Source organism: Martes martes (genome assembly GCF_963455335.1).
Source record: "Martes martes genome assembly, chromosome: 10".
NCBI classification, from domain to species: Eukaryota; Metazoa; Chordata; class Mammalia; order Carnivora; family Mustelidae; genus Martes; species Martes martes.
Genome location: NC_137898.1, coordinates 48,057,482 through 48,070,926, shown reverse-complemented (window position 1 = coordinate 48,070,926; position 13,445 = coordinate 48,057,482). Strand labels below are relative to the sequence as shown.

The 13,445-nt window shown below is 51.0% G+C and overlaps 1 protein-coding gene across 1 annotated transcript in view; it reads left to right on the top strand.

Annotated features, from left to right (window-relative positions):
• The window catches only part of TEAD1 (TEA domain transcription factor 1), a 254,396-nt gene that overhangs the window by 196,795 nt on the left and 44,156 nt on the right, over window positions 1–13,445 (top strand). The window contains exons 6-9 of the mRNA XM_080815981.1: window positions 3,017–3,151; window positions 4,314–4,360; window positions 5,088–5,149; window positions 6,274–6,398. Of these exons, the coding sequence (XP_080672107.1) occupies window positions 3,017–3,151; window positions 4,314–4,360; window positions 5,088–5,149; window positions 6,274–6,398 (369 nt within the window). The remainder of the gene's footprint in view (window positions 1–3,016; window positions 3,152–4,313; window positions 4,361–5,087; window positions 5,150–6,273; window positions 6,399–13,445) is intronic.

The window sequence follows — 13,445 nt, the reverse complement described above, 5'->3', positions numbered from 1 at the left end:
AGGGTTAAATGACTAGCCCAAGGTAAGAGAACCCATAACGTCAGGCCGAGGCAGGTGTGAAGCCGCTTCTCCAGACTCCCCTTGACGGTAGTGGAGTAAGTTGGGGAGACGGTAACAGTTGATTTGCTCTCCTGCTTTGGAGCATTTGTTTCATTCAGGTACCTCTTGGAATGCTAGGGCTTAAGAGTCCAACCTTACTTTATTTAGCAAAAGGAAATGGCTCTGTCCTGAAGCTGTGTAACCTAAAGAGCAAAAGCTGGGGACTTTTCTCCTTTCCTCATTGACTGATTCCTTGTTGTTGTTTTTTTTTTAAAAAAAAGGGTCAAACTTTCGTGAGCATCTTCGAGAACTTTTCCATCAGCCCAGCCTAGGGGAACATCGCCAGCACCTCTGATAGAATAAAAGCAGGCTATGGAGATGGGAGGGACTCATTTCCATTCGGACCCCAGCTTCCAATTCTCGAGTCCCTCCCTGCAAGGGTGCTCAGGCACACACTGTGTTTGGGGGCGCCGAGTCACCCCCGCCATCAGCATTTCACAAACGTGGGGACCCATGACAGACTTCTGGAGTAGAGCCAAGCCCGCAGCTCTCTTCCTAGTTACTCCTCAACCTGCATCTGCCAGACCAGCAAGAGGTCTGGGCTCCCACTGTCCCCACTCCCCTAGCCTATCCTGAAGCGATACGGCATGTTCCTTGCAGTAGACAGCACCTGTGGTTAGACCTGGGACAGCACGTTAGCTCAGAAGTCATTGTGAGGGCATTTATAACCTCTCATTCGGGGTTAGGTGGCTTGGGGGCTGGAGTACAAGGTGACAGATCCCAAAAGAACCCCTCGGGGCGTTTGTATTGATGTCCAAGCACTCCTGACAGAGCAGGGCGCTGTGTGACTGGAGCCAGGTTTTCTGTACATTAGGGCCTGGATCCCCCTCTGCGGCGATGATGGGGCAGGTGACAGGTGCGGCCACGGGACCAGCAAGGACTAGAGTGACTGGCACTGAGATCTGTGTGTGTCAGGCCCTGCGGGGATTCAGGACATCTGCACTCCTGGTCCGTTTATTCCACTGACATCAAGATTTGTCTTTCGGGGGCATCTCAGTATCTGAAATGATTCAGCTCTTTAAAAAAAGAAGCAGAACCCCAAAACTTTAACCGAGGAAGCCAGCTGTAGGTACAGTTTTCAGATGAGCAAGCGGGGGTCTGCTCAGGGAATGCCGTCTGACCCAAGGCAGCAAAGCCCCACACCATTGCCCGGAGCTACTCTTTTGGGGACGGGGCATCCTGCAGGCTGGGCCCTCACCCTGTCCTTCTGCTGCAGCACATGCCCTTCAGGACGATCCCAGTGACCTTGGACAACCCCCAAAAGCTGTTCCGTGAGGCCCATTGCTTTCTCAGTTGAGAGCCAGAGAAATGAATAAAATGCAAGTGCTAGGCTCTTTTCCAAGGGGCAATATAAGCTTTTTGAAAACCTACACGGTGTTCCTGGCAATTACAGGACCAAGTGGTATCTCTACCTTGGGAGCACCTAATTTGATCTTTTTTAGAAGCCCCTAGTAGTTATTTTGTAGACTGGGACTTTCCCCCCCATTTCTCTGTTTGGCCCAGCCTCTGGGCTGCATGCTTTTGAGTCACCTTTGGGTGAATTTGTACACACTGAAGCCAGCTCTCGACTGTGTCTTAGCCTGAACTTCCCCTTGACCTCCACGCGCTGGCTGACTCCCGAGTGGCAGCTCTGGCGGCCGCTCTCTTTACGTTGGTGCCACCATTTTGTTCCTGTTCCGATGGAGTCTGGGTCTGGTAGAGATTGTATCGACCCTTCCACAAGCAGCCAGCCTCCTTAACATGTTTCCCAAGCACGAAACTCTCCCTGCACCATCAGGATTGGTCACACTCTGGGGGGCTGACCGTTTCTCCCTCTACACTAAGGAAGCCTCAGAGCCAGCTTGAAGGGGGTGGGAGTAGTTTTCGAAATGGGTGGACTGGTTGGTAATTGCCTTTCTAGATGGTTATCTGGGTCATACATTCCTGCTAAAATGTGAAGAATACCCATAGTTCTATGCATTCTATTGTACCCCATATTGGGTGTTTGTGTAAATATGTATATTTTTTAAGTGAAAAAGAAAAATACCCCTGCCTTTGTCCGCAATTCTTTTAACAAACTGTTTATTGTTGTATCCAGGTAACAAGCATGGTAAGTATTTTCACCACATTGAGTATTCTGTATTTTAGCTGTGCTTGGCAGACTTTTTGGCTAGCTTTGTGTTACCAGCCTTGGCTTTTCTGGAAAAGACCCATTCAGGAAAGGGAGAAACCAGTCGCCCGGTAGCGTGCCCTGTGTCATTGGCTCTGGAGAGAACCCATGTAGCCTTAGACCCGTGGTGGGTGGGGGTACCTGAGAAAGCATGCACCACCCCCCCCCCCCCCGCCAGCATGCTGCTTGGTCCCATCACGGCCCCCCACCCGACCTGCCGCTTCTGAGCCTCCCCACCAGGTGTCTACCAGGGCTCCCAGGCCTCGCAAGCCTCCAGCAGCTCCTGGGAGTGTGACCCCGTGACAGTGCTCAAGGTGGGGCCTGCCCGCACCCTGTGGACGGTCGTACCCCAGATCCATCACCAGCCCCTCCCGTCTCCCTCTTCCCATCTGTATGCTTCATTGCAGGGCGTTCCCCCTAACCCCCTTCCCTTGAGTGTGTTAAGTAATTGGGGAAATCTCCCTTTGGAAGCTGGAAAAATAAATACATTGTCCACTCTTCTCAGAGGCTTCCCATCCTGTTGAAAAAATGGATTAAAACATTTTTTAAAAAAAACCTTGCCACTGGGTAGTCTCCGTACAGGTTCAGAGTTCTGGTAGGTTGAGTGTGTTTTAGCCTTCTGGCTGTGTTTATTTATCCGTGCATGTTTGCTTCTCCGGCCTCTTCTGTGGCTCTGTATTTAGTCCATGTGCTCGTGGCTGTGCCTGTTGAAGCTGCCCAGTAGCCACGTGTTACGTATTAAGTCTGTGTGTCACTGTCACCTTCAAGGATCAGACGGCCAAGGATAAGGCCCTGCAGCACATGGCCGCCATGTCCTCGGCACAGATCGTCTCGGCCACCGCCATTCACAACAAGCTGGGGCTGCCTGGGATTCCACGCCCTGCCTTTCCGGGGGCACCAGGGGTAAGTCACAACACCCCCCCACCCCCGCCAGCCGGGAGGCGGGAGGCGCGGTTAGTGGGGGTGAGTACTGGTCCAGAAGCCATCGGCCTGGCGCTTATTCTTGGGCCTGGTGTGAGGGAGGGGAGGACCACCTGTGGTCAGCTGATGCTGCCTGTTGCACTGTGGGGAGAGGAAGGGAGGGAGCTGGAGAAAGGGGGAGGGAGGGAGTGGGGAGATCAAGCTGGAGGCGGGGATCCTGGGTCCCCACAGACATGGAATTGGGTATCACTTTGTTGGTGCCCTTCTGGGTTGTCACCTGCTCTGCTTTTTTTTTTTAATGGCCCTTGCTCTCTTTTCCTGTGTCCTCAGGGTCCCTTTAAGGGAACTAACCCCTAAAGGGGCAAAGAACTGTATTACCGTTTTTCAGTTTGCACCTAGCAAAGGCTGAGAAGTTAAAGTTATGATCTCATTCATCTTTGCAATAATCTTAAATGCCTCTCATTGTTCTTGCCATCTTGCAGATAATGAGATTAGTGAGTAACAAAGCGAGTTAGATGGTGGGATCATGGCTGGTGCCATCAGGACTCAAACCCGGGGCTCTGTGACTCCCTTTGCAACTCATTCTACACAGGCTGCCGGTCCAGCAGGGGACAGCAGGCATCTGAAGCCTCCAGCAGGTGCACAGTGAAGGCGGTGTCCGCATTGCTTCTCGGAGCTCTTGGCCTCTGGTTCAGAGCTTGTCCTCTTCCGGCCAGGCCCTTGGTGCTGTGAGCTGTGGAGGCAGAATTGTCACACAAGGAGCATTTGCAAATGGAGGGAAGAAGAGAAGGATGGGTGGGTGGGTGCATGGGTAGAAAGCAGTCGGATGAAATAGTTGTGAGCCCCTGTCATGGGCCCAGATCTCTGCTAGCTGTCAGGCGAACACGGGAGAGATGCTGTCTGGTCCCTGCCCTCAGGGCAACTGTCTGGAGGAGGAGCACCAGGGCAGCCAGGACTGCTAGGTCAAGGACGCAGGGTGCTCTCCTGTGCACGTCGATGACCACATCTGAGTCTAGAGAGGGTCACTCTGCGGCGGACAGACGATCTGAGCCCGCTGTCGTTAGCAGGGGTGCGTTCTGTCACGTCCCGAGCAGTGCTTTCCTGGGAACTCATAATCCTGATGCCTCTTGCCTTTGCCTTCCAGTTCTGGCCAGGAATGATCCAGACAGGGCAGCCAGGATCCTCACAAGAGTAAGTCCAGGGAGGGGCCGGCAGGGACAACAAGGGTCTGGTCACAGCGCAGCCTGGGGGTGCGTTTCCCCAGGGCCAGACCACCTGGGGGCTTGCAGGAGAAATGACATTGAACCTGAGAACCCCACAGTCCTCTCCCATTATCTGCTGAGGCCAGGAGCAGGAGAGAGACTTGGGTTGCTCTAGGATTAGAGCATTAGTGCCCGTCCCTCTGGAAACAGGGACGGGGGCCCCGGGCCTTCATGGTTTTGGAGGGCAGAACCTGGCGCTTCCTGAAAAGTGCCTGTCTGAGAGCGGACAGTGCAGGCGCTCCTGGGGCCCAGCCCATCTGGCCTTCCTGGGGATGAGGGCAGCTAACAGAACCTGCTGCTGCCTTGAGGGCAAGGGAGACAGGCCTCATAAACTGGAGGCTGAAGGTGGTCTAGAGATAAAAGCAGAAAGGAAGTCCTGCCTATCTGTTCTCGAAAGAACTTCAGCTGTTGAGCCAAGAGAAGGTGAGCTTGAGCATGGCCCAAACCTTGCCTGGGCATGGTGAGCCCTGATCTTGGTCATTGCAGGGACGAGATGAGAGGTTCAGTTAGATGTCACAGCATATGGGAATCAGGCTGATGGAGGCGGGGGTGGATACGGGGTGCAGGTTGGTTCCCTAGCCCTGGCCAAGGCCAGACCTGGGGAGTAGCCACTGCAATAGTCTTTCGACTTCTGACTCTCCACCCTCCGCCCCCAGCGTCAAGCCCTTCGTGCAACAGGCCTACCCCATCCAGCCAGCGGTCACAGCCCCCATTCCAGGTGAGTCTCCAAGGGACTCTGCCTCGGTGGACCGTCCTGGGCAGCTGGCAGCTGGGCCCATCACTTCGCTCCACAGAGGCCTGTCCCTGGTTCCAGCAGTGCCTTGGGCACCCCCTCCTCGCCCCTACCCTCCTTATGCCTGGGACTTGGAAGGGTCACAGACATGTTCAGTGCCCCCAGTCACTTCCCAGGAGTTTATTCAGATGGGGTTTTAAAGAAAACAGAAGCCAGCGGCGCCCACTTGGCTCAGTCCATAGAGCAGGCCACTCTGGATCTTGGGGTCGTGAGTTCAAGTCCCATATTGGGCGTAGAGTTTACTTAAAAAGGAAAAACAGGTTTACTTAAAAAGAAGAAAAAAAAGATGTGGATATCTCAATTATATCTCAATTTTAAAAAAGGAAAGAAAGAAAAGGGAAGCCCGATCACTTTCTCTGAAGACCCTGGGTCACCCTTGGAAGGGGAAGTTGCTGTGGTTCCTTCCTCATCATGAACAGGCTGAATGGGACAATTCAGATCTTGAGGGCAGAGAGGGGATTAGCCACCCTTTATTCTACGAGTAGGTTTCAGTTCCCTGTTCCCTCTCTTTAACGAAGAGCTTCCAGAGAAGCCTCGACTAGCAGCCGGAGTCTGGCCGGCCCACCTGCTCCTGAGGTACATGTGTGCACGTGGGGTCACTCCGTTGAACTGCTGCCTGTTACTGAGTCCCCAGGTGGGACGCGGATTCACGCGTTGCACTCCGTCTCAATGCCACGGGGCATCCTGAGGGAGTAATTCTGTAGGGTTAGTGACCGCAGTCTGAAGGAAGGAGGTGGGCAATCCCCAGAAGTTTCTTGGGGTCCTTGCAGGATTCACTCCGGGCTCTTCAGTGGGCGCCCAGCTGGTCCCCTTTTCCAGGGTGGGGTGTGCTCCAGCCCTTAACCTGGGCCCACGTTGACGTGAGGCGCCACTAGCGTTGTGCCTCTGGGGTCCTTGGCTAGAATCCCCCAAACCGCCTGACTTCCTTCTGCCCCTAGATTCTGGGGGGGTGGGGGGGAGCTGTTTTGCAGGGCCCGGCCCCAGCCCTGGCCTCGGGCCCGAGGGAAGGCGCACGGGGCCTGCTTTAAAGGTACCGATTGGTCTTCCAGGGTTCGAGCCTGCGTCAGCCGCAGCCCCCTCGGTCCCTGCCTGGCAGGGCCGCTCCATCGGCACAACCAAACTTCGCCTGGTGGAATTCTCAGCCTTCCTTGAACAGCAGCGAGACCCAGATTCGGTGAGTGTGCTGCGAGGTGTGCCTGGAATCCCATTCTTTTTCCCCTTCACACTCTTGTGCCTGCCTTCTCCTTTCCCTCTCCCCTATGCCTGCCAAACAGCCTGGGTCAGAAGAGCCAGACTTTCACTTACATAACAAGGTATTTCTGTGGACGAGTAGGTAGAATTGTGGAGTCGAATATTTGTGAGCGCTCTGGACCTCAAACTCCAGGGAATGCTGGAGCTTGAAGGGAAAGGCTTTAATAGGTTCTTCTTGTGTTTAGGAAAATGGAACAGCAGGTGACAGCTCTTGAACCCTGACATGTGGCCGGCACCATGCCAAGCTATTTCTGTAAATGGCCACGTTTTACTCCCCCCCAAAACTCCGTAGGGTTTGGTACTGTGGAACAGATGAGGAAACAGAGAGGTTAAGGAATTTCTCTAAAGTCACACAGTTACTATCTAGTAGATTGGCGATTCAAATTCACGTCTTTAAAACTCAAGCCTAAGCAGTTAGTTAGTTGTTAACTCTGTACTGCGTTTGCAAGTCTGTCCTTTCTCAAGATAGCGAGTGGTTCTCTTCTTATAGAGAAGTAACAAGCTGGTGATTTAGTATGATACAGAAGGCAGTGCGTTACGACGCTAAGCACCAGTCAACGTTGGCATCTGGACTCTGTCATTTTTCTTCTTTGCCGTCTTCCCTGCCCCGTCTAGTGCCCATCACGCCATTGTTTCTCGGTCCGGCCCATTACTTCCCATACGTATGTGAGCCCCCCTTCTTTCCCACCCAACAATCGCAAGAGCCTTTCTTCACTCCCACTCCTTGGCAGCTGTGCATCTGAGTGTCGCATCTGTGTGTGGGTGAGCCCGAGGCAAAAAGGCAGGAATCACAAGTTTGTCTTCCGGATCCTCCCCAACTCCTTTCCACGCACTCCTTCTCATCCCACCACCCTGATCTCAGGGGCTCTCGATGCACAGAGGTCCCAGGCTCTCTGTGTGTTCCCTGCTCTGTGGTCATGCTGTCATCAGAAGAAGGCGTCACGGATGAGTTCACCATCTGTTGTAAATACCCACATAATGAACAGGCGGAGGTGACCTCTCTGGGGTCTTTATATGATAGCTCCGCGGATGGCCTCTGACTCGGGGGACGCCACAAGCCATCACCAGAGTGGAGACTCTGTGGACATTTCTGACATTTCTGTTTATGAATTGTGAACTCTGGGAGTTGGTAGAAAAATAGAGCCTTTTCCGAAATTAGGAGAAAAAAATGAAGAAAGAGATGGAAAGTAGCTCATTAGGCCCATTGAGGCAGTTTATTGGGGTAAGGGAGGGAAAGGCCAGCTGGATCACTCTTCTCATGTGGCCGAGTGGTTTTTTAAGAAGGGTGATGGTGACGGCATCAAATCCTTCTTAAGAGGTGCTGAGATAAAAACAAAAAAGATTACCCTCCTAATTCTTTGTTTCTTGTTCTCTCTGGAAAGCATAGGGGATACTTTGGCCAAAGACCGGATTTCAGCCCCGCGATGGTTTTCACTTTGCATAACTTATGTTGGTAGGACACCTCGATGCTTACAGAGTACGCACTGGTTAACTATTTCATTCTGTCTTTCTAGTGCTCCATAAGTAGATTCACTTTCCCCCATTTTACTGATAAAGAAACTGAGGCCCAGACACATTAAACAGTTTAGGATGTTTAGTGAATAAGCAGAGGGATCTGGAGCCCAAATCTATTTCATTATACTCTTTTCACTACTACAAACCACCCCCAGTTTTGAAATTCTCTCTCTCTCCAGTCTAGGTATCTCCTGTGTGACCCAGTCTCTCTCTTTGCTTTTGACCATTTTTTAAAGAACAGAGCTCCAAGGCACTGGAAAGGAAAAGTCCCAAGATGGTAGTTGTTTCTCTGGTTAAAAGACGATAGAATATTTTATCACCAAAAAAAAATTTTTTTTTGATTGATTGATTGATTAAAAAGCCTGTGGCAGCCCCCTCTTGTGCTGTCCTCTCCAGTTATGAACCTGTTAGGGCCAGGAATGCCCAGTTCCTTTTTCTTGCTGTTGCATGTGTGCACTTCTCGCATCTTCTCCTGGAACACAGGCTCCAGGAGAACGAGGGTTTAATTTTTTGGGCTTCACATTGAGAATGACTGGGTTCATTCAGCCCAATCCGTAAATGCTTAGGAACACATGCACCTGCGTGTAAGGCGCTGTCCCAGGGGGGAGCCCAGCATGGCACCGACAGGCACCGTGTCTGCCCACGTGCGGTGTAATGTCTACCGGGAAGAGACACACGAAGTCACTGTGAAGCATGGTGACCTCTGCAAAGGGAGCGCACTGAGCACTGTGAGTGATTAACAGGACAGGGTGGGCTTCCTTGAGGAAGTCGCCCTTCCCCTGGAAGGTGGGGGAAGAATAAGGGAGAAGACCATTCCAGAGGTGATGACCTAGTGTAGAAAGCAGTAAGAAAGTTGGTGAGTAGTTTCGTAAAGACAGGGCCCCCCCAGCCCTCTTGGAACAGAGGACTGAGATCCTTCATACTTCAGCCATGTTTAGGAGTCTGCATGATAATCGAGCTGGTTCAGCTGGATGTGGCCTTCTACTGATTAATGGAAAGGTTTGGCTCTCAAGATTGAACTTGAGCACCAGCCTTCAGAGGCCCTGACGTAAACGCAAGACCTGCTGTGAGTCAGCACCTTTGGGCCTCTTGAGAACATAATTATACTTCAGCAGGGGCATGAGTTGGGGACTGAAAGAAATTGGAATCATTCAAACAAATAATTTTAACATTTTCTACATGGCAGCCACTCTTCCAGGTGTTAGGGAGCTAAACCTCATTCTCCCTGAGCCCATGTTCCAGAGGACGTGAGAGGGACACACACGTTACATAAGGTGACATTGAGTGCTTCCGTGGAGTAACGGCCCTTCTTTACCATTTGAAAATCACTTGCTCTATAGATTAAAAATATATAATTTCAGAAAGTAATAATACCTTCTAATATATATGTTGATGGTTTTTGGCTTGTATCATGATTTCATTTCATTTTTAAAAAATTATATTTATTTGAGATAGAGCCCAAGCAGAAAGAAGGGGGAGAGGGAGAAGCAGGCTCCCTGCTGTATAGGGAGCTAGATGTGGGACTCAATCCCAGGATCCTGGGATCATGACTTAGGTATCGTGATTTGATTTGATTTTTTAAAATTTTATTTATTTATTTGAGATTGAGAAACAGAGCACAAGCAGAGAGGAGGGGGAGTGGAAGAAGCAGGCTCCCCGCTGAGCAAGGAGCCCAATGTGGGGCTCGATCCCAGGACCCTGGGATCTTGACCTGAGCTGAAGGCAGACACTTAACTGATGAGCCACCCAGTTAGGTCTATTAGACTGTGCCACCAGAGGTCTGTCACTGTTGTGACATTATATTGTTACATTATAATATTCATGTCATTTTTGATGTGGCTTCTCACATTCCTGTGTTATAAACACTTATTTGGCAGAATTACACAAATGAATTTAATGTGTGCAAATGAATACACAGGGGATTATGAATAATGGCATAGGAATTTATTTCAGTAGAAATCTAAGGGCCTAAAGGACGGCTCTTGTGGAAGGAGGAAATGGGGGGAACCTTGGGAAAAAAAGGTGATTACTCGAAATGGGATTCATCGAAATTAATAATTCACAAAATTATTTAAAGCACAATGACAGGGTTCCAAGCACCAGCTTCTAAGATCCCACAATGGGCGCTTTATTTTGCAAACACAGGGTGCTGTTAAGAGTGAGTGTTTAATGACACTTCAGGACCAAGGTCACACTGAAAAACTTGGAGCTTGTGGATGGATTCTTTGGGCTGTCGGACTTTGTATGGCTTCTCAGACTTTAATTTTACTCTATTTTTGTTCCAGCAACAGGAGAACTTAAAGCCATCTGAAATACATTCCACTGGTACCTTTTACCAAAGTTGGATGTACAGTATTTAAAATATAGCATCAGACCTTAAGCTTGTTAATTCGATAAGGAAGCCAGCAAAGGGACAAGTAATTAAAGGTCCCCAAACAATTTCAACTTTGTGTTGTGTATGTACACAAATCTTTGTGTACATACAGACACACACACATTTCCCCCTACCTCCTCCTAAGGGCTTGGGCTCTTTGGAGTCAGTGAGGTCATGGGTCATGGTGACAAACGCTGAACAAACACATTAACGGGCTGGGTGCTGTGCCAGTTTTCATTAATGATCTCTTTCATCTTTATCACACTTCAGTGAGGTAGGTGATTTTTTCTTTTTATGGTGATTTTCTTCTTACGGAAGAGGCCTGGAGCAATGGCTCGTCTAAGCTATAAGCTAGTTCCGGGGCCGGGGCTCGAACACACACTTGTGTAGGACCTGGTTCGCCTAGTCCCTAGGCTAGGGTGGCCTCCTTGGAAAATCATTCTTCATTTTACGACGCGTGTGCCCACTGCCACCACTGAAGACTTGGTCACGACTCCACTGTCCCTAGCGGCGCTAACGCCAGTAGACCCGCCGGATAGCAGTGGCGACAGCCGGCAATGTGCATCATTTTATTTCATCCCGGGACACAGCCTGCCTCCGGGGTAGCCAGTCAGCAGCCACTGAAAGCCGGATGGCGGCCCAGGTCTGCTGATTGGGCAGCCTGAGAGGATGACCAGAAGGTTGCAGGATCCGCTCCTATCTGAGGAGTCGCGGGTTGGTTGGGAGTCTGCGAGACGCCGAGGAAGAGTCGTCTGGGGGTTGAACGCCCCCTGCTGGCTTCGCATTGTGTACCAACCAGGTGGCAGCGTTGCCCCCAAATCAGTGGTTGTTTATATTGGTGGAAAACCAGCAAATCGGTCCCTCTGTTACCTCTGGCTCCGCTTGAAGCTAAGAGAAAAACAGCAGAGGGTGAAGAAAGGAAGGAAGACTCTAAACAACAGAGACTATTTTGGAAGTGGTTAGTAATGCTTGAAAATACACTTTTCTACAGGATTTCAGTGTTACATATCCAAGGACTTCAAGTGTTGAGTGGAAGATCCCCCACCCAGCGTGGGCCATTTAAAAGCACCTTGCCTGAAATCTGGCCAAGTGAGGCAGCGGCTCCTTTAGGCCATTGAAAATCTGGGCTCTCTGCGTGTGCACGGGGAGTGGTTTTCCTGATGAAGCCTAGCAGGATTCCTCCACCCCTACCCCGGGTGTGTGGCAGGTGCCTCCAGCCCTCCCGCAGCCCAGCCCCGACCCGCTCCACAGCTGTGGCACCCCCCCCCCCACCCCCCAACCCTGGCTCAGGCTTCCCAGGCACAGGGTTGCTCCTTTCGTGCCTGTGGCGTTCTGGATGCCAGCACGAGCAGCACCGTGAGCAAGAAGAGAGTGTGTGCCTTGCCTTAGGTCGGAGTTCCTATAGCCGGAGAAGGGAAAACTGTGGAACGGAGAGGGAGGGACAAGGAGGTGCTTCTCTCTAGATTTTGAAGCAGCAGGGTCTTGCAGAAGAGGGAGGTGCGTGCTGTGGTGGGTATAGGAACAGACCTGAACAGGGAAGGCACAGCAGCACTCACTCGAGGAAATACCTTTATATATTGTAGCAGTAATGACAGCCGCCAGCACTTCCTGAGCTGTGTGACAAGCACGCTATGCCAAGCACGATGACGTGGATACTGTGCTTCTCTGCAGTCTGTCAGTAGTGGAACAGGCTCAGAAACACGAGGGTACGTTACCAGGAGCCATCGCCAGGAAGTGGCCGTGCCAAGGTTTGGCTCCACTCTGTTCTTAACCACCTCCCTGTACTTTTGAAGGAATAAAGAAATTCTTCAAACAGAAAGACAGCTGCTTCCAACATATGAGCTCCCTAAGCCCGGGCTGGCTGTCACAGTGCCTTTCACCTTGGGTAGAAGGTCGGGCTGGGTTTTCCCTGAGCTCCTTTTCCAGTGTCTGGGGCTGTGATTCTTCTCGGGGTTTGGGGCAAAGAAGCGAAAGAAGCGAGGAGCGTTTCCACCTGGACTTTAGAACACGTCTCCCCATCGTGCTGTAGCGGCAGCATGTTCGTTCCAGTGGTTCCAGAAGGCTGATACCCTAGTAGCAATGTGAGATTCGGGGCAGAGGTTCTCAGCCTGACTCCGGTCTGTATGAGGGCTCTAATGGTCTCAGTGTGCGGCACTGACCATTACAGCGGCATCCCTGGACCATGTTGAGGACTACACGAGTGTATTTGTGACCTGAACATCTTGTAGTAAGGTAGCTGAAAATTGGGCCAGAGACATGGAAGAAACCAGGTTTGAGAGGATATGCCCACTGGGTGATTTGGACCGTATTGAAATTCAGGTGGAAACCAGAATAATTTTTTTAAAATTAATGATGATTTGAGTATGTAATAAATTCACACAGTCCAAAGTTGATATGCATAAAAGGATAAAAGAATGGAGAGAGACTTTCCTTCCTTCTAACCACTGTTGCTAGATTCTTGTGGGAGTTTTTTTTGTTTTGTTTTTTGTTTTTTGTGGGGTTTTGTGTGTGTGTGTGTGTGTGTGTGAGAAAGAGCACAAGCGGGGGGACCAGCAGAGGCAGAGGGAGAAGCAGACTCCTCGCCAAGCAGGAACCGATAGGGGACGCGATCCTAGGACCGTGGGATCGTGGCCCCAGCTGAAGACAGCTGCTTAATGGACTGAACCATGCAGACACCCCTCTTATGAATCTTTCCAGAGGTTTTAATACATATGTAGCAAAATACGAATCTCACTCCCCTTTTGAAAGAGAAACCGTGATCTGATTGTGTTTTAGGAAGCTGACGGTGGCAGCAGGTCAGAGAGTGGCTAGGTGGGGCAGTGACCGTCTGATCCAGGTGTTGGATGGCAAGGACCAAACCAGGGCAGTGGCCTGGCCAGGCCCAAGGGGTACAGAAAATAGGGAGTGTCTGAGGGGAGAGGCATCAAAGGCCTTGGGTCTGATTAGCTGTCGGGGGAAGAGCGTAGTGGACATGACTGTTCTGGGGACTAGGGACGGTGCTGTCATTTGAGGAGCCGTGGAACAGAGAGGATGCAGGATTGCCGTGTGACCATGCTCTTGCCTCTCGTCGTCGAAATAAAC